Consider the following 21,268-nt stretch of genomic DNA (forward strand, 5'->3'; position numbering starts at 1 on the left):
ACACTGATACATCTTTTTGTTTTAAACAATATTTTCATGAAAAAAAATGCAGCAGCATGTTGTATACAAATAGAAAAGTAGTACGGTCAGTTTGGCCAATCAGAGAAGTGTTGCTGTCGTGTCATCAATATGGTACACTCCCATTTCCCTTTTAAGCTATGATATATTTATGATATATTTACTTATCATCAAATTACCTCTATCCCCTTTCAACTCACCCCAATAGTGGAGTAGGTTGTAACAACATAACTCTTTGCATTTGACATTAATTCATATAATTTGCGGTTGTGCCGTAGATGTCCAAGTGAGTTTTATTTGTAGTAGACAAATATGGGTACCATGTATCAAAGTTTGAGAGATTTAGCATCAAAATCCACCAAGTTACTGCTGCTCAAACAAAAAGTGTTACTACCATCCCTGATCTCCCCTACACAAGGCATTTTCAGGTTTTAGTGTTTCCTCCCAACCCACCACACCCTTAACCTCCCTGCTTAAACCTCATCCCAATGTATCATTATTAACAATACTGTAGTTTATAACAATATGTCAGTCATAGGGGCCAATATACAAGAATGAGTACTTTTATTTAAAGCACATGTAGCTGATACTTCAGTGCAGGACCTTTACTTATAATTCATAATTTTCAACTTGTTGAATTAATATTTTTACTAAAGCATCAGAGTACTTTTTCCATCACTACACACCCATGCAGCTTGAACATACTGCACAGCATTTCTTGTTGCCGTGAAGGCGAAAATTTTTATTCATTTCTCATATGTATGGTTGTGGAATTGGCTATTATTAGTCTTATTATTATGTGGTACAATTTTTGTTGTGTGCTGAATAATTTAAGGTCGCATTATGCAGCACCAGGCGTGCACTAATTGAATAGCAGGGTTTTGATGATTCACTGAATCTTATGCTATTCAGAGGATCATTCATTTGCAGAGAAAGGGGCAATGACATTTGGAGTTAAGAGCCTGAAAACGAAAATTAAAGCAGATAATTATTTATTCATTCATTATATTTCCAGTAGCTTGAATTTCATACTTGCACTAAAAGGAGAAACTTAAATAGAGACAAAGAAAGAATCTGTTAGTACAAATCTGTTTTTCTTAAATACAAAACCATTTGCAATACTGTCAGAAAAAAGCATCATTTTGGCAGTATATTGGGACTGCGTGAAACCAATACAAATCAGAATAATATAGTTCTGTGCATCAATTAATATGGTCGCTCTATTCTACATGTTTTTGTACAAAACCAAAGTTATGTAACTCGCTGACAAGCAAATCAGAAAACATCAGAATTCAAATTTATATGCAATTTTCTGTCCAGTTAGTTACAGTACAATGTACACTGTGCACAGCAAGAAAAAAAGAATATATATTTATATATTCTCTACAAGTACTCTATATTTAATACAGTCCTATCAACAAGTTAAACCATATCATGCACAATATTGCCTCTTAGGCTGCCTTTTAAGCTGCTTGTCCCTGTACAATCAATTAAATTTATTTACAAATTCAACAAATATTCTACACGTCTTTAAAAAAAAAAAAAAAACTTGATGCAAGTTAAGAGAAAAGAAATCTTGATCCCATCCAAAGGCCCTCAAGTGTAGTTAGTACAAGTGAACGATTTTTGCCTAATAGGAGTTGAATAATGTACACACACGCCTACACACTCACAGATACCCATACATTCATACACTGCAGGAAATACAATCGGGTACTGTACATAATAATGACTGCAGACTTTGAAAAACGCGCCAGACGTGGTTTTAATGATGTTTTACGTGGGTGCGTTTAGTTTCCTGAAGGAATCAAAGCCGGTCCTGTGTCTCAAGGCATTGGGAGGTGTCTTTAAAAAAACAGATGACAAGAGTATATGAATTATTCCTCCCTCCCCTGCGCAGAGTCCTCTTCGCAAGCTTATCTTATCCATCCTCGGATGCGACTTCTGCAGTCATACTATTCTCTCTGTTCCAGTCACTGAGCTCTGGAAAGAGACTCCAGAGTTGTTTCGAAGAAGAAAAGGCACTACCTGCTGAAGGAGCGCCGCGGGGGGCTGAGGCGAGCTGTCACACCCTCAGCGTTTCCCCGCCGGCCTTCAGATCAAACTCAACAAGAGGAGGTTACATGCAGGGCAAAGGTTATGAGGTCATGTGACATGCCATGCAGCATTTCAGCCTCCTCCTTCAAATGGGTGCAGTAACAACAGAGCGGTGACAGATGAGGATGTATCAATGCAGCAAATCTCAAGCATGCGGTGTGCACTGCTCCCAATATTCAGTTTACAGAGAGTTCACTTTATATATATATATATACATGATCTGCCTTGTGCACTGTAAATGCATGATGGAATTAACATGGAGGAATTACATCATTAAATACAGATTCCTGTACACATGTTTGTGTTGGAAAAAATACATGGAATAATAGTCATTTAATGTAGACACTGATTACTATTTGAACATAGTAGATAATATAATAACAAAAACAAATATAGTTCAGACGAGCACTGCATAGTCCAGAAGAGATTTGGGCAACACTTTCTGTGAAGGTCATGTCTATAATTCATTATAAGCACATTCAGAAGACATTATGATGCATTTATAAGGTCATATAAAACTGTTTATAACCATACATGACAATGTATAACAAGGTTTATAATATGTTATAAGTGGTGGCCATAATGTATTAAAAGTTTAGTTGTTATAACGCTCCATAAATCCATGTCCGTTTGAAAGAAAAATCTGAGTCCTGAGTTACACAGCGCATTGTAACCACTATAACTTAAGCCAGTTATAAAGACACACAGAGAACTATCATAACAGATTATAAACATCAGAAATATGCTATAGCATGATAATTTTGTGAGCTTCAAGTAAACCTAGAATTTATAGTCTTTTACGATACTTTAGAGAACTTCTCCATGTGTCTTAATAACTGGCTAAAATCATGGTAGGATTCCTCTTTCAAACTTTGTCATTAAGGTATTATAAAGCATTATGAATTCTGAACTTATGATTCATTAAGTCGACCACACATAATACTTTATAAACCTTGTTAGAAATTGTCATGCATGATTATAAGCATTTATAAAGAGTATAAAATTATTCGTAGTGTATGTTTATAAGACATTATTCCAATTCAGAAACTTTACAATCTGTTATAATACATTAGCACAGTGCATCTTCATAACTTGCTAAAGTATGGTAGTTATAATGTGCTGTGTAAACCAGGACTCAGATTGTTCTTTCAAATACTGCTGTCACTTTGTCATTACGGTACAAAGCATTATGAATTCTGCACTTATAATACATTAAGTTCACCTCATACAACACTTTATAAACCTTGATAAACACTGTTGTGCATGATTATAAGCATTTATGAAGAACTTTATGTAGCCTGAGAAATGCATTTGTATGTTTATAAGATATATTACCATTTGAGAAAATTAGCATTTCTTATCTGATATGATACATTATAGCAGTTCTCTATGCGTCTTTATAACTGACTTAAGTATGGTAGTTATAATGTGCTGTGTAACCCAGAACTCAGATTCTTCTTTTAAACGGGCTTGCAGGTATAAAGCATTATAACTGCTAAATGTATGATACATTATGCCCACCACTTAAAACAAACACTGTTATAAGTAGTCATCCATGATTAAGATCATTTATAGAGTTTTATAAAGCCTTATAAATGCATTATAATGTCTTAGAAATGTGCTTATAATGCATAATTGACATGACCATCATAGAAAGTGTTACTGAGATTTGTGGTAAGAATGCAACTCTTGTTAATATCAAAGTATTAATTAATATATGGATTTAGGTCATATCAGGTATTTCATGCAAAATCAAATGTCAGGTTGAGCTACTTCCTAAATGCTGCTTGGGATATACTGTAATGAGCACAGGTGGTTATAAAGCCTCTCCATGAAGATTTCCAGGTGAAAACATAAAAAGTCTTTGACGAGCTGTCTGTATTTTCATGTGTCGTGTGATGGAGATGTGATCGTAAAGCCATGTGGTGTTGGAACAGCCCTCTATGAGAGATGTGTGGGAGGGATGGAGCAGTCAGTGCACCACCTCAGAACTGGTCTGCTAGGCTACACAAATGAGTTCAAGGAGTTCATGGCGTTTACAGGGGACGGGGCCTCCGAGCTCTCGTGGCCCTCAGCATTGTCCCTGCTGGCACTCTTTCCACTATACTGGCCGATAAACGAGCCATCCTCGTTGAACTGTCCGTCTCCTCCTTCCCCGTAGTCAACTAAACTGTCGTCACTGTCGTCTCTCTTAACTGTCCCATTAGACGGCGTGCGGCTCCCTTTTAATGGTTTATGGTCCTCATTGTCACTGAAGGAGAAAATAACATGCAGGTGTTACAGGTGAGATGATGTGACAGATGCAACAAGGAGATTAGTGGTCACTTTTTTTAGATGGAGCATTTGAACTGCCGAAAGTTAGTTTGACCACAACTTAGTGCAAGTTTTTTCTAGTCTTTACTTTTTGTAGAAGTAAAGTCAGCAGCTTTCGTTAATCAGACCCTCCAGGAAGTTGTGATGTTGCAATCACAACAATTAGCACAAATTCATCCAATCTCTGTGAATTCTAGTCATTTTTGTGCTTTTGGTCAAATTTGACCAATCATCCTACCTTACCACAGGTTCCAATCATAACTATCCCCCGTGCAAATGTTATACATGTACATCTCAATGAACTGCCTCACTGTTTTATTTACTTATGAAAAGAAGACAAGTTTTATCATTGATACCATTCTGTCACTGTGCTACTTTAGATCTTATAATTTTGTGCTTCTTGTTTTCACTATTTGAGCTTCAAACAGATTTAACTTCTTTGGGGAACATCTGTCTTCATTTACAAATAAAGCATATTTTGTTAGAATTTTTGTAATCCTGAGCCTTTTTGGCAAGGTTACTTAGAACACTCAAGTGCATTTTTGTTATTTTAAATTTTCATCTACTCCCACATGTCTTTGCAAAACATTGCAACATGCATCATAATATTTTAGAAAAGCTGCTATTAAATCAGGCATTTTAGGCTGCAGCAATCATAGGAAAAAGCCTGTAAAATCCTGGAGGAAGTGATTAATACACAAAAGAAGCAAATTTGAATTTGGTTTGCTCCATGTCTAAAAAACGGTAGCTATGAATGATTAGTTGGTTTCCATCAGGCAACAGGGGAATACAGCTCAAGCAATCATACCCTGTTCAAATTCCCCCTGAAACCAAATATGAAGTGGTAAATGTGCTGTTTGACAAAAAGCATCTCCCCCCCGAGACAGAGGTTGTGATGAGAAACAGAAAGAAAAAATTCCAAGGCAATGAAGTGAATAAAACTTGGAAAGCAAGGTCTCAGCCAAACATCCCCCAAAGCAAGCATGATAATAATCACAAAATTGGCAAAATGCATGAAAAATCTGCAAAGAAAGTTTTCTTTGGATATCAGATTGTTGAAAACATTCCACATACATGAGTTGAACATCAATGAGATAAGATCACAAAGCCATCATAATGCTGAAAGGTTTTTTAAATCAAAATAGAGCAGATATTAATCAGTATGCAAAAGCCTCTTCAGGGATAAAAGTAGCTTAGGAGAGCTGCAGATGAATGACTTTAGATGCATGATGAAGGCTTTATGACCAAATGTTAAACTTGATGACAGCCTGGGATGTTTCTACAGCGAGCATTTTTCTCCACCATGACCCGACTTTCCACTGACCCTAGTTTCACAGAAGAATGACCCTCACACACCACCATCACCCTTACCTTTCCTGAGACCTACAGCCCTGCGGTCAGATGAGGAGATCCAGCTGAGATCCCACAAAACACAGCAGTCACACTTTAGGGACGATTGCACTACGCACACACTTGAGATTTTAAGTGTGGCTCTTTAACAGGCACATATGCCATGTACATGTATAGTCTGAACTTACAGTATGCTCTCCTACAGTCAAACAAGAACAGCTCAGTTGAGTTAAGTTATGCCTTTATTGACATACTGTAAGGTTCCAGCTGAGCTTGATGAAACAGCATGGAGATAAAGTATACTCTCACAAAGGCACTATAATATTTATACACTTTGCCTTGTGATTTATTGTCTACTGTTGTTCTTTGAAGTCGATGTCCAGTGGAGAGATTCCCTTGCAGTGTGAACAGGTCTCCCATTTTACACAAACTAACATGAGTTTTGAAGGAAAGGTCTGGTGATATTTTACATTTTTCTTCTCGTGTTAACAAATCCAAAGAAAAGACCAAAGCCATGAATTACTAACAAGCGTTGATTGTGTGTCAAAAGCCTGTCAAAGATTATTCCACTGTGCCACTGTGAGTACTTTTTAAAGATTTAAGTCTTCAGTAGGGATATGGACTTAATGGTCTATTTAAAGGTACAATATGCAGGATTTGTCATTGCTGTTTGTTAACAACAACACATTCAAAGTTGGCCCTTCCTCAGAGAGACAGCAGCAACTGACGAAAGAGCTAGAGAGTGAATGCAGTGAGAGAGAGAGCGGTGTTAGCAAGAACAACGCCGTAAATCAGAGAAATAAAACATTTGTATGTATGCACATATGTGTGTGCAACTCTTTCTGCAGCTCTCACAGACAAGGAGCAGGGGAAAACAGCGATGTAACCGTTTGTTGCTACATTTTTTTAATATAATCTCAATTTCACAACCGCGCCAAAGGTTGCGCCAAATACGGGGTCAGCTATACCACTGCCCAAAGGCTAACACCCAGAAATACAGCACAATTAAGGGAAAATAAGAAAATAGAGGCACAGGGCACTGCACACTTCTAGTGGGTCATAAACAATGTAGGAAAAGTTACTGAAATTTAGTACTTTAGTTACAGTTACTAGTTACTTCTCTCTCTCTCTTTGTGTATCTATTTTACTTTAGTGACCAATTTTTATTTATCATTGCACCCATTATCTCTAATGGAAGTTATTAATACTCCCGACTACTAGAAGGCAGCAACAACTAGTGTTCCTATATGTAAGCTACACTTTTATTTCCAGTGTTTCAGACAGGAGGATTTGGTAGAAGAAGACCGCAGACAATGTTGGATAGATATGTTAAAAACAAGTGTTTCTACAGTTGTTAACAAATAACTATATGATGGCCGGTTAATAATATACTATGATGCAAAGTCTTCTACAGTTGTCCACTATTTTTGGGTAAGACAAAAGTAGTGAGAGATGAGCAGAAATGGGCAGCATTTCAATTAAGTATACTGTTTAATTTCTTTGGACTGTTTTGTCATTTGTATTTTTCAGGGCAAAAGCTTGTATTTGTGAATTTGAAACTAAATTTAAGGCATTTTAACTGTGTTATTAATTTGAAAAAGTAATAAGTTACATGTCGCCAAAGTACTGGAATTACAGTAACACACAACACTCCCAACACCACCTCCCAAAATCCTGCACAGTGTGCCTTTAAATTTGTTGCCAATACTAATATAGTAGAATGTCACCAGCCTTATCCTTTAAGAATTATTATTACTATTAAAGAATGGCTACCGGCCTGTTATAAACAGCATTAACCAGCTCTTGTACACTCAGTGATGATTGCTTCCCTCAAACATGCTGATAATTTCATATAAGATCCATATGCATCTATATACTGTATATCTATATATGCACAATAATTCCATTCAACATGTTATTGCCTAGAGCAAAGTTTCATATATCAGATCTTCACACCATGCATATCACATATTTTTTTATATATATATACTGTATATATATCGATATGTATTTATCACAGCATAAAATCCATAGAACAGATTTATGTATACATAATACAAAAAGGAATATAAAATATAAAAGCAAGACCATCTTATAAATCGACTTATAAAAAACAATTCAAAAATGCTAGCTATACAGAAGTAAAGTGCTTAATTTTTCTTTATTCTGCGTGCGATTGGAGAAGCAGCCTAGAAAGAGGATGCTAACGAGCATAGCTGGATAAATGCTGTAAGTTAGCGATAATGGTCATTTCAGTCCTACGAGAGTTGTGTATGTAAGTAGCAATACACGAGGCAAAGTGTTAATACTATGTCAACTGTACACAGGATGTATATGAGTAGCTTATTAGTTGGAATGGGATTTGATGTTCAGGGTCAGTTTAGGATGTGCTGCAAATGAATCTAGCTTATACATTTTTTCCTGACAGTCTTAAAGTTTTTAAATGAACACCCATACCCCTAAATCCCTTGAACCTGAAGAATCCTGCTTCTCAAATGACGCCACAATGTCATATCAAGCACACACAGACAGAACAAGAGAGTCCAACACAAGGAGCATCCAGGACATCCCAGAACCCAGAACAAAAGTCTTGTGCTTCACGGTGGTAGAAGTTCAGATGAGGGGCTCTTCTTCTTCTTCTTCTTCTTCTTCTTGTTTCTGTTATTGGTCAGCTGTAAGGGTTGAGAAGAGGGAGGGAGTGCAGAGCTCCAGCCCAGCCAGAGAGAGAGAGCAGATCTGGGCAGGAAGACAGGGGGCAGGGCAGGGGGTTGATGGGTACAAAAATGGGCTCTGGGGGCGCCAGAGGCCGGAGCACTTTCTCTCACCTGTATTCCCCAAAAGTACAGTCATCGTCTTTCATGGGCTGAAACTCTGGGTCTGTGTGTGCGTCCTCCTTCTCTTTGACTAGTGAGAAAAGAGGAGGAAAGTTAGACAAATCATCTTATAAAGCAAAGACAAGGTATGTGTCTAACTTTTCCTACTATTTGGAAAAGTGTACAAGTTGTTTTTATTGTTCTCATGTTCCCAGTCGCTCATTATCCTGACTGAATGTAACTAAAAGCCATTTTAAGATCTTTTCATGCTATATAAAGATATTTTTCATGCTGTAATACCATTTTTATACATACATTCTCTTGTTGTTAAATATTAGATTGAAACGTTGTATAAGAAGAAACTTCCATATGTTATTTTAATGAAAAAAGTTTATTTTTAATGAGATAAGTAAGCATTTTGTTAAAATAAAAACTATTTAAACAAGCTAAAATACTTTGTATGGAAGCCCTGAGAGGCAAGTGAGAAAAAACAAGTTAAAGCCAGGATCATTTTTCTAAGTTTTTTTCTTCATCTGTAAATACAGTTGACAAAGACAAAAAAATAAATAAATTATAAAATATATAGATTTTGAGCACAAGAAGCTGAATTGCACTGCTGCCCCATGTTCTAAATAGAAAAAAAAAACATATTTATTTCCATATGAGTTTTAATAGAGGTACACTTCAGCCTCTTGTGGCCAAAATGAGAATTACAACAACAAATACCTGAAAAAAAAAGCATAGAAAAAAAAATTATCCTGACCAAAAAAACAACAACCCACAGGTGAAAAAAGTTTTGCTAGGTGATTTGTGTGTTTGTTATTGTATGACTCATTTTGTCCAAGAAAACACGAATGTGTGTAGTCCTGTTTACAAAATGGGTCGGTGCTGCATTTCAGCCTCTTTTTGCCAAAATAAGAATTACGACGACTCTTAAAATAATCCATGTAGATCAGACTTAGAAAATGGTTCACAAGGTTTGTTTTTCCAAACTTGCCTTTCAGATAAAGTGATGTTGTTATAATAAGAAATGTTTCTTGTTACACGTGTGTAATAAAGACAAATATATGTCAATATAGCATGCAAAATGTTGTTATGGCACAAAAAGAATAACATACCATATGTCAACCAAACACTGCTGCAGAAAGTAATTCTAACATCCTATTGTACATGTTTGAATGTTGGCAAATAAAAAGCATCAAAGTGTGTGTTTCTCTAAGAGTTTGTCCACGGTGGTGTTTGTTTACTACTCACCAGGGTATTTCCCTCCCTTATTCCTCTGGATGAAGCAGATAATGAGGAGGATCAGGATGAGCAGAGCGATGGCACACATGAGGCCAATGAACCATCCTTGAGTGGCGATGTCCACCTGTCTGCTCGCCACAGCTGGCCAGAGGAGGAGAGGGAGACTTAACATTTACGACCGCATGAGCTTTTCCCAGTGGGAGGGAAAAACACGAAACAGTTATCCAGAATTATATGCTAAAACAAACATGTAACGAGTCATTCTCTGTTAGGGATTTCAGTTCATGAGTGTATCAGGATTGCTTATTGTTACAGCAAAAGACAAGTTTCATGTTAGACGAGTTAGAAATCTCCTACATTAAGTTAATGGTGATTTACTGAAACCACATTAGTACAAAATGTCGGAAATCTTGCACGAGTGCACACACACAGTCACAAATACACACAGACACACACATATTACACACAAACGCACAAACTGTACACGCAGGTTTACTGTAGGTGATATTAGGTTGGATATTACAACACTAAACATATATTAAACTTCTATATGAGAAGAAATGTCCACTTTTCTACCAAATCTACAGGACTGACTTTAATCACGCTCAGTTTCAACAATACAATCATGCACGCTGCTACACACTGTCTCTATATCACTACAGAACATGCCTGTCAGACCACAACACGTCTGTTAAACCCATGCTCGACTGGATTACAATTACACAAACTACTACACATTCTACACACGATACAGTGCCGGACCAGGCCAGGCCACGGTGGAGGCGACCGCCCAGGAACTGCCTCACCTGGGACCTTGACCACTAGCTCCTCAGAGCGGTGGAGCGGCTGGTCGTGGTGACCTTTGGCCACCAAACGCACCCTATAGGAGAGGCCCCCCTTTAAGCCCTTCAGCATAACGTTCTGAGAGCCGTTCACGAGCTCTTTCTGCCACTCCTCTTCACCTTCACCTGCAGGAGGGACGTTCATGAAGAGAGGGACGTTTGAGGGAGTAAACACAACTTCAGTGGGTCATCATGGGAACTAATTACTTGAAATAAACATCTACTGACATTGAATTACACTGCAGGCAATGCTGTCTATCTTAGATTAAAATAGTTAATATTCATGGGTTTACTGAGTTTTGAAAAATCAATTTAGTCTTTGAATGAATTATTTCGGTGGCCCTGAAAGCTCAACGTGCGGAAACCTCAGAAAACACAAGCAAATACATAAAAGAATTTCACCAACTTGACAACATGTGCAGCATTTTGAAGAAAAGCTGCATTATGAGAAAACACAATCAAATACAGAAATGTGCTGCGCAAACAGAACACACAACCACATAAAGAAATGCTGCAAGTTGCACAGGACAGAAGGAAAACGAGTTACAAAGAAGTTTCAGGGGGATAATAAAACATGATGAGCACACCTGCCGAATTTATTGTCCCCTGGAAACCTGTTGTGTGAGTCATTTCTTTTGTCTTCTGTGTGACTTGCTGTGTTTTCTGTGTTTAGTTTTGTTCTCTCACTTTGCAGCATTTTTAGCCACGCTAGCTGCTCATGGACTGCAGTGTTAGTCTGCTGGTCAGTTGGTCTACCACCGGGTCCAGACCATGACGAAGCATAGATGATGAATCCTATTTATTTTAGTGATACCCAAGTCTTGCATAACCACACCGATCTCCACAGTGCTGGATGAAAGTCTGGCTCAATTACTACTTAGTCTGGAGAAACATTTGTGTTCACAGTGCCTATAGTACCACGCTATTAAGAAGAATTACAGCCTCACAGAGCTGCTACCTTTATAATAGACTCTTAATCTTATTTTACTTAATGCTGCTCATGCGTTGTCAAATTGCTGAAGATCTTTCCTTCATTTACTTTTCTTTAGTCTATTTAAACGTGTTTTCTTAAGATGCAGTGTGTAGATCTCTCAGGGGCCACCATAAATTATACTCGTGGTGATTTGAAATGTGTCTGACTGATGATCACAAGATTATGTTTTTGATAACAGCATTTTTCTAAATAAATGGGAGCTATGATTATGACATCCTCTAATTGAATCCATTTAACAGTAGGTGTGAGAGAGCCATACTGCAACAACACTGTTTGCTGTTCATTCTCACTGCAGGTGGATAAAAACAATGGAGAGCACTTCAGTCAAAATCAATTGGCATAACAATAATGTTTGTGCTGCTTTTTATGATGTTTGTCTGCGCAAGTTCCAGCCTGATAGTCACAGGGGATACACGAACCTCCAGTCAATAACAGCACTGGGTAATTAGCAATCCAATCATGGACCGCCTTGTTTATCACATCTGGGCCCTCGTTGGCAGGAACAGGCTCGACGTGACGTGCCAAAATTTCTATTCACCTGCACGAGCCAATAATGAAGTAGGGGTCTCTTGCCACCTACGTGTGGAACTGACAGGAATAAATGTGTGTTGCTTTGCTTACTGTTTTGGTTTTTGTATTCTACATAAACGTTTCTCTCCGGCCCCCAGTACTCCCAACTGATCTGGGTCCCCTCCTCTTGAACCGAGAAGCTAACGTTCCCAAAAGGACTCACAGGCAGCGCTGAGCACACAAGAGAAAAGACAACCATCAACATCGGTCTGTTGGTCAAAGGACAATCCAATAACTGGCAATTAATAGCATTGATTTAATTATATTCACATCAAATGCTCTTAGCATCGCTGAATCTACACCCTGTAGCCTTAAAGGGATAGTTTGGATTTTTTGAAGTGGGGTTTTATGAAGAACTTATCCATAGTCGGTGTATTACCTACAGTTGATCAGCTGTCTAAAACTGTTATCCATTATAAGCCTGTTATCTTGAAAACAAAAGCACACTGCTACAAAAATACAAACTCTGAAGTTGGAGTTCAGTCACTGCCGGCCTTCTGCCTACCAGACTCCATTAACATATTGCTCAATTTAACCGTTATTAAACATCTACTCCTACTAAAAGATTATTTATGATTTCTGAAAACTCATGAACAGACCCTGATTCATTAGGCAAACATTCGGCATTAATTTGAACACTGATAAATGTGAAACGGGCAAACAAAAACAGTTACTCCAGGCCCAGAATAGAAATTTCAATGGGGAACACCCCAGCTATAGCATGGTCGGAGCAGTGAGTATTTCAACTTTGCATGTTTCCTTCATTCCAGATGGCATATAATGGTCATTTTATGATTTATTATGGTGAACACATTACAGATTTCTCTTTTACGAAAAGGTCCAACCAAAAAATGTATATCAGTTTAATTTTCACTGCTTAACCTTGTCGTTAGACAGCCTTCTCTCACAGTAAACTACTGTTATATAAACCAAATATCACTCTCTCCAAGCCAACCAGACCACATAAGGAAAAAAAGCAATTTTACCTGACAGATCACGTGAGTTGCTGGTCTGCCACTGCTTCGATCTGTTAGTTTGTTTGTGCTATTGTGTGACTTTAGTGTTTTAACACAATAAGACAGATAAAGTAATAGATCAAGGCGGCTGTAGACCAACAAATTACTGATTTCGTCAATGAAGTTTGGTTGGTTTGGACAGACCGATATTTGGCTTCTGTGACTGTGGTTTTTTGTCAGCAAAGGCTATCTGATGGCAAGGTAAAACAGTTTAAATATACTCTAAATATAGTGTACACTTAAACTGATATTGTTTTTAGGTTGGCTGTTTTTTAAGTGGCGAAAATACAGTTTGCTGCTGACTGCTATCAATAAGTATCTCAACCCCACACAACCCCACTTCAAATATTCCAAAATAACTCTTCAAAATAGCAATTTCAAATCAGCACACTATACCAATACACACACAAAGCTGATCATATAACACATCAGACATGTAGCACTACAGCATCACAACAGTATCTGTACCCTTGTGGGGCGGACGGCGAGGAGGAGACCGTGCAATGGGATGAGAGGTTTGGGTGTTTCCTGCAAACAACACGGAGAGGGGTAAAGGCCGCAAAACACACACAAGACACCCACACACACACACACACACACAAAGACGCAGGCACAGACACCACAGACACTGAGGCCATTATACACAGCGCACACAGTTCATTGACATGCCAAGCAAACTCTTGCCATGCAGGGCGAAGCATCACCAGCAGCCACCATGGAAGAAGAAGTGACAAGGGGTCAAAGTCGCCAAAGGCACAGTTAAAAAAAAAAAAAAAAAAAGGCAGCCAAGCACTTTGAAAAGACTCGTCTAGTTTTATGACATGACATTAAAAAAGGCACACGTCACATAGCATCTTTATCTATGTGGCTTTGAACTTTCCCCAGCTTTGAACTCAGCAGCGGAGCGTTTTGGTGGGCCAAAGAATTTGACGGAGACGAGGGGCAATTGCTTAAAGATGAGGAGTGCATGCTCGCGGTACGTTTTGAAGCTGTGGCTGTATATGAAACACATGCATCGGTCTCAATACCACAGGTACCTGCGCCCAGATCTACGTCAAGCTGTGATATTAGAGCTTGTAGAGAGAGACAGGACACAGAGAAACAACAGGACAGGGGTCACAATGGGACGACCGTCCCTCCTATCTGTGTCACTGTATTAACAGTAACACATTCATGTGATCATGCTGAGTAATATAGGACATGATGGGCCTGAAGTTTTATAAAAGCATGGGTCACCTTGTGTAACAATGCAACTGGATCACACTCATGTTCCACCAAACACAGACATGGATGAAGAGCTCACTGTATGGACATCATGCTGTGTAAAATGTCCAAAATAACATAATGCTATGGAATTGTGTGCATTATACTGTAAATGTTACATGTTACATTGACAAGGAACATTTCACAAACACAAAACACATGACAATGATCTGACTTAAAGGAACAGTTCACCCCCAAATCAAAAATATATATAGTTCCTCTGGCCTGTGGTGCAATTTAACCACCTAGATTGTTTTGGTGTGAGTTTTGGAGATGTCTGCCTTCTCTTTAATATAATGGAAGTAAATGGCACTTCAGAAAATACAGCAACTCACACCAAGACAATCTAGATGGACAGATGACACTACAGGTCAGAGGAAAAGTATGTATTTTTTGTAGATTTTAGGGTGAACTGTCCCTTTAACAGTAGGGTCTAACAATTATTTTCATCATTGATTTGTCTTGACAATTTTTTTAATTAATCGATTAATCGTTTAGTCACAAAATAGTGACAAATGTGCATTTAATTTCCTACAATTCAATGCGACAGCTTCACATTGCTTGTGGTGTTGGACCAGCAGTCCAAAACCACAGAATATTTAACTTAAATATGAGAAACTGGAACTGGAACAAGTATGTCTTCACATCATGGCCTTTGCATATCACAAAAAAATTACTTTTGATTGAATTTCTGTCAACTAATTGATAAACTGACGAATTGTTTCTGCAGCACCTTACTTTAAACACACCAAAACAAAACATGCTTCACAATACAAAACATTTCAGTGTTTGGAGGGATGTTTTTCAATGCAAACTAAAGATGTCTAACTTTGAGATGGTAGAGAGTCCATCCAAGATTAAAACATGTTGCACAACTCATCTCAAGAACTCTTCAAGTCTTTTTGGCCTCTTGCCTTCATCAGAATAGTGTCTAGTTTATTTATACAATCCTGAAATGTACTTTATATCATGTATAAATGGCAAAAAAGCAAAAGATTATGAAATACCATTACCATCATCTTGTTAAATATACTTCTTGAAAATATGCAGTATTTATTTCTAATGGCTAAAAAGATACAACAATACAACTTTTCTTTCTTCTTTCATTTTTACCAAATACATTATTTTATCCTCACCCCTGATGAAGGTGAGATAGTTAAAAAACTTAAAGTGAATGATGCATTGTGTCCCTGAAGAGTTGTGTGTGTTTTAACTTTGTATGAACTTTATACTGTAGATGTGATCTGTAGATTAATGGCACGTTTGGCTCCTCTTACCTGAGTTACAGAAATAATTCACATTTATAATCTCAAATATTCACCTAGCGTTCCAGTTGAAGAAACATGAACACTTTTCAGTTGATTTACTTTTAGTCGTCTGCGTTTGCTGACTTACCTTCGTCCATGATGGTGACAGCTTCCTGAGAAAGGGCTGGGCCTGCTCCCCTGACTGTTTTCGCATTCAAATAAAACTTGTAGCGTGTGCTGTGCTTGAGGTTGGACAAAGTGACTGTGGTCGCATTGGCAGACAGGGCCAGCTCCTCCACTGGGCCCAGCTCATTGGAGTTATTGACTACAGGGGTGGAGGATGGGTGACAAGAATAATGGGGTGGAGATGGAAGTCGGGAAGTAGTGAGGTCAGTTGAACAGAGGCATGAAGGAGGAGGAGGGGGTCGTAGATGGGGTTGGAGTGTCAACGATGAAAAAGGTGGAAATGAAAGCATTTGGAGCACAGAGGTGTAGGGTTCAGAAATAGAAGGTGACAAAAGTTGATTTGTTAATTTATGTCGTAATTTAGGCAAAATAACTTGCTTAAAATGATCTTAGACTACTCTAAACCTTTATTTTTATTCCTTTCAGTGTCATAATCTGAGTCTGAGCAGGATGACAGTACAAGACATGAAAAAGGAGACATACAAAACTACAAACTACATGAAGGAAGGTGACTTTTACTACGCAAAAGTTATGAAAGCTCAGTTAATGTCTGACAGAAGAAAAAAAAAAGCCTCACCTGGCTGATATTTGAGGGTGTAGCCGGTGATGCGTCCGTTACGGACATGAGGAGGGGTCCAGTCGAGGGTTAGAGAGTCCTGGTCGGTGTTGGTGACTGTCAGAGAAGTTGGAGCCCCCGGCACTGCAGAAAACACAAACATGAAACGTTACACAAGTTCATGAAAGTTAAACTAAGAATCTTACACAATAATATTTGAAATGAATGAATGATCCTCATTCATCTGCTGAAAAAGGAAAATTTAGATCTCATTTATCATATAACACATGTGAAGCAGGCCTCCTCCTACCTCCTTCGGGTGTCTCAAACTGCTGGGTGAGGCTGTGTGGACCCTCTCCCTTGCCGTTAAAAACCCTGACATTGAACGAGTATAGACTGAAGGGGTGCAGGCCGGGCAGCATCCCGCGGCTGTGGTTCCCGCTGAAGGTCAGGATCTGCTTCTCCACGTGATGGGGGTTGTGTTTGTGGAGGCTGCGCTCTCTCCAGTAGTACACCTACAAGATACAGTAAGTGTTGAGGGTGTGTTATGTTTGGTGGGCTTGGCGTATGTATGTATGTGCAGGTTTTTGCACTGTACCTTATATCCTTTGAGATGTCCCCGTATTAGTTTGGAGGGCACAGGATCCCAGTGTACTTCTGCCAGAGTGCTGTTCAGCACCATGTGCTGCACATTTTCTGGAGGTGCTACTGGCACTGTACAATAGACAAGGACAACACAACAGTTGCTTAATACAAAAGGAAACATACTGAATAAATGCTCTAAGTTCATTGCAAGTCAAATGCTTCATCCCACACTCTTGTACACTGAACATTTTTAAGTGTCTAAAGAGTCGATCCAACTCACAGTCCTCCCCCGAGTAGCCGTGGGCGACAGCAGGGTCAGGTGCGGCTCCGTGGTCGTTCACGGCCTGAACTTTCAGCTCGTACGGAACAAACGTGGGCGTTCCAGACACAACGAACTTGGAGATGTTGGCCACAGTCGCTGAGGTCCACTCAGTGTCCACCCCCTTCTGCCTCCACATCACCCTGTAATGAAGCCCTGGACCGTTGGACTGGAGGCCTGTCAGCGGCTGCAGAGGGGAAAGTTTTAAATGTGACTTATCTTTCAATACTTTCTCAGAAAAAAAGGCTGAATGTACATTATGATATACTGTATGTAGTGGATGAACACAAAAAGAAAGAAAAGAAAGAGGAACAAAAGCTCATAAGACCAGATAATAACAAAACCGTGCTTCACAGCACAAGGACACTTTTATGTTTCATGGTACTCCCTGGACAACAGTGAATGCTTCAGGATTAAAACAGATAGCCTTATATGACTTTATTACCTTCCAAGAGATTACAAGATTATCATGTTCTGTTCCAAATCCCTGTACACCTGTTGGGTTCTCGTCTGGAGCTAAAAATAAATAAATGAAGATGAAATGAAACACTATCCCAAGGAACACCTTTCACTGAGGCTCAGATCAACATATCAATTTGCTTCTGAAATTAGATATTCAACAAAAGCCGATGCATTTGTTATCTTACTTTTATATGTTTATTTCCAAGATAGAATAATTTCTATGCAGCAAATATCAGAAGATGCATTGATTATTTATGTATTATTAAAATATGAATACACAGAAAGGAGGCAGCTGAGCGTGTACCTGCAGGGTCTGTCTTGTACATTCTGGAGGAGAAACTGGGGCGGCTGAAACCCTCAGAATTCAAGGCCAGAACTCTGAAGGTGTAGTGGACGTAGGGTGACAGTTTGAGGTGAGCTGTCGTCTTGGTTCCGGGGACCTCGGTAAGATTGTGCCAGTGGCCGCGGTGATGCAGTGAGTCTTCAAACTGGATCAGGAATTCTGTGCAAAACAGAAAAAAAGACAAGTATTGTACAAAACAGAACATTTTATACACCGCCTGACAGTTATATCTACATAACTAGAATGAATGCCCAGAAGGGGTTTTTTGGGGTAGTGTTACTCAAAAAGCAAAAGGTTTGCTAAAATATGTCTAAATATGCGACTTCTGGCGATGCTTTGAGGCGTCAAGGAAGGAAATGGGGGATTTATCCATGATTTCATGAAATGATGGGTGTTGCAACAGGCTGTCTTTACTCATAGAAAGTGGAGAAGAAGCTGCTGTAGTGGTTTGAGACATTTCTGTGAAATGTTTTTTATGCTGTTAAAATTTTTCACCAGATTTCCTCAGCTGCTGTCGTCTGTCATGGACATATTTCTTCTAACTATTCACCTGGTCCGTACTGAATTGGGGAAAAGGCGCGTTTAAGTATGCCGCCCCCTTGGCTTGGATTCGGTTGCAACATTACCCTAATCTTTGGGAGCTGGTCTCACTGGATGCTTTTAAAGTGATTCTAAATGACTTGGAAAAGTTTTGAATGTTGAAGAATGTTTTGAGAAACCTACAATTCTATATTTCTTTCCTTGTTTTACTCTTATATTCTATGTTTGTCTCATGTCTGCGGATATGTTATCTGTCTGAAAAAAAGACATTCTAATCTGAACAAGTTTTAAAGACAATTTTTTGACTTTTGCAGACTATATCATTGGCTGATTGTAATCATGGAGGCTCAAGTATTGTTGATCATTCTGATTTTGTTCACTTATCACCACTTGATGCTGAGGAGAATCAGTAAAATGCCAAAGACAGGGGTCACAGAGATACTCCAGTGATTTAGTTTTGTACTCCCATAATTTTGGGAAACTGAGACATTTTTTGTAAGTTCAAGACAAAATCGAAGGACGCTGAACTCATACACACACACATGCTTAAGACATACTCTGAATAGGGCTGTTATGTTCATCCCCTGGGGTCCATGTGAGCTGGATACTCCTCTTTTTCTTGTCCGTCAGCTCCAGGTCAGTCGGGGGGTCGGGTCGCTCTGGAGGAACATCACAGGCAGCAGCATCAACACACAGTCACAGTTACAGAATGTGAAGGGTGCATGCCACAAGAAGATGAAGCAAAAAAAAGGATATCTAGTTACATAACTGTGTTTTTGTGATGCTAGAATCCTAATAAATGTGAGGGATGTTGGTTTAACCAAGCACACCTTTGAGTTACTCCTCTGTTTCTTTATGTTCCATTTGACGATGTTATTTGCCCTGTGATACGCAGATGCTGCATCATGCATATGAAAGGACTGATGCTCAGCTGAGCATCTTCCATAATCACTCTGCATGAAATAGAGTCTCAGGCTCACTGGAGAGGCTAAATTGAAGCTCATGTTTAGAAATGGTAATGATAAAGTGGAATGCATGCTTGGAATAAATGAGCGATGAGGAAATTGTGCATTTGAAAAGATCCCAAGTGGTGCAACGGGGAGACGTCTGCTTTACAAATTATCCCTGCATTCAAGTGCGAGTGGAGATTGCTTCCCCTTTGCCCAAATGTTTAACATTTGCATCAGCGGATTAATGCATTCAGACTTTATGTGCTTTGGCAAGAACGTAAAAACATACAATTTATTCAAAGGGATAGTTTGGGTTTATTGAAGTGGAGCTGTATGAGGTTATCCAAAGTCAGTGTATTAACTACAGTAGATGGCAGTCATCACGCCCCCAGGTGTGGAGAAGGAGCAGGAGTCCAGGTGTAGGAAGCTAAAGTACTGCTGTAAACAGGGTCAGCAGCAGTACATTTCTTAGCTACTTTAGCCACTTAGAAAAAATCCATGTCAGTTTAAGTCTAAGCTCTATTTAGGACATTTTCACTGCTTTACTTTGCTGTCAGACAGCCCTTTTCAACAGGAAACAGCTGTTGCATAAGCCAAATATCCTTCTCTCCAAACTCTATTGGTAAAATCAGTCATTTTACCTTGCAGAGCATGGGAGTTGCTGTTGGTTTGTTTGTGTTGTATTGTGTGTATATGGTGTTTTAATGGGTTACTTTGGATTCACTAACGTCACACAATAACACGAAACTAACTGATCAAGGCAGGTGGCAGACCAGCAACTGTTCTGTGAGGTAAAATTACTTTTTGTCAAAGGAGTCTGGTGGCTTTAGCGAGAGCGATAGTTTGGTTTCCCATCAGAAAAGGCTGTCTGATAACAAAGAAAAGAGGCAAAAATAGTCCAACTATAGCATACACATAAAAACTATACTGATTTTTTAGGTGGGCCTTTTGTTTTAGGTGGCTAAAACACATTTTGCTGCTGATCCTGTCCATTGCAGTACATTGCCAAGCTACATTTGCACTAATATCTACTTTTCCAAACTGGGGACGAGCCAGTCACAATCCACTGTAGGTAATACAATGATCTCATACAACCCAACTTCAAAAAATCCAAACTATCCTTTTGAAAGAAAAGCTCACGGAAAAACACATTGTAGACAGAACATGTAAATGCTGGTAAATCAAATGAAAATGCTCCGAGATTGTCCAAAAGAAAAAGAAAAATCTTCAGGCCACAACATGCTTCACTTAACATAAACATCCAACAAACAACACAGGCCCATGTCAGCAGAGCACATCTGCACGTCTGTGTGCTGCAGGTTTACCGTAGACAACAGCTGGTGTTGGCGTGGCCCCTGCCAGGTAGGAGGGCGGGAGTGAAATAGGGAGTTTAGTGGTCAGTCAGCCAAAAGAAAACAAAGAAGATTATCTGGCTCGCTAAGAAGGTAACAATCAAATATTCATGCTGCTGACACGATAGCTGAATAAATCCTCTCCTGCCCTCCTAAGTAAACTCTCCAGGCAATTAACCTTGAAAGGAAATCTGTTGTGTACGTTAT

The 21,268-nt window shown here is 39.0% G+C and overlaps 1 protein-coding gene across 1 annotated transcript in view; it reads right to left on the bottom strand.

Moving 5' to 3' along the window:
- Positions 1-3,501: 3,501 nt before the first annotated feature.
- The window catches only part of nrcamb (neuronal cell adhesion molecule b), a 106,597-nt gene continuing 88,830 nt past the window's right edge, over positions 3,502-21,268 (bottom strand). The window contains exons 17-32 of the mRNA XM_084733423.1: positions 21,035-21,064; positions 19,317-19,418; positions 18,181-18,378; positions 17,860-17,930; positions 17,376-17,601; positions 17,109-17,224; positions 16,821-17,025; positions 16,532-16,654; positions 15,917-16,093; positions 14,296-14,331; positions 13,727-13,786; positions 12,294-12,413; positions 10,643-10,804; positions 9,846-9,977; positions 8,604-8,682; positions 3,502-4,366 (exon numbers count right to left, since the gene is read on the bottom strand). Of these exons, the coding sequence (XP_084589549.1) occupies positions 4,120-4,366; positions 8,604-8,682; positions 9,846-9,977; positions 10,643-10,804; positions 12,294-12,413; positions 13,727-13,786; positions 14,296-14,331; positions 15,917-16,093; positions 16,532-16,654; positions 16,821-17,025; positions 17,109-17,224; positions 17,376-17,601; positions 17,860-17,930; positions 18,181-18,378; positions 19,317-19,418; positions 21,035-21,064 (2,084 nt within the window). The 3' untranslated portion in view covers positions 3,502-4,119. The remainder of the gene's footprint in view (positions 4,367-8,603; positions 8,683-9,845; positions 9,978-10,642; positions 10,805-12,293; positions 12,414-13,726; positions 13,787-14,295; positions 14,332-15,916; positions 16,094-16,531; positions 16,655-16,820; positions 17,026-17,108; positions 17,225-17,375; positions 17,602-17,859; positions 17,931-18,180; positions 18,379-19,316; positions 19,419-21,034; positions 21,065-21,268) is intronic.

Source organism: Lutjanus erythropterus, chromosome 13 (assembly GCF_056507025.1).
Source record: "Lutjanus erythropterus isolate fLutEry1 chromosome 13, fLutEry1.hap2, whole genome shotgun sequence".
Classification (NCBI taxonomy): domain Eukaryota; kingdom Metazoa; phylum Chordata; class Actinopteri; order Lutjaniformes; family Lutjanidae; genus Lutjanus; species Lutjanus erythropterus.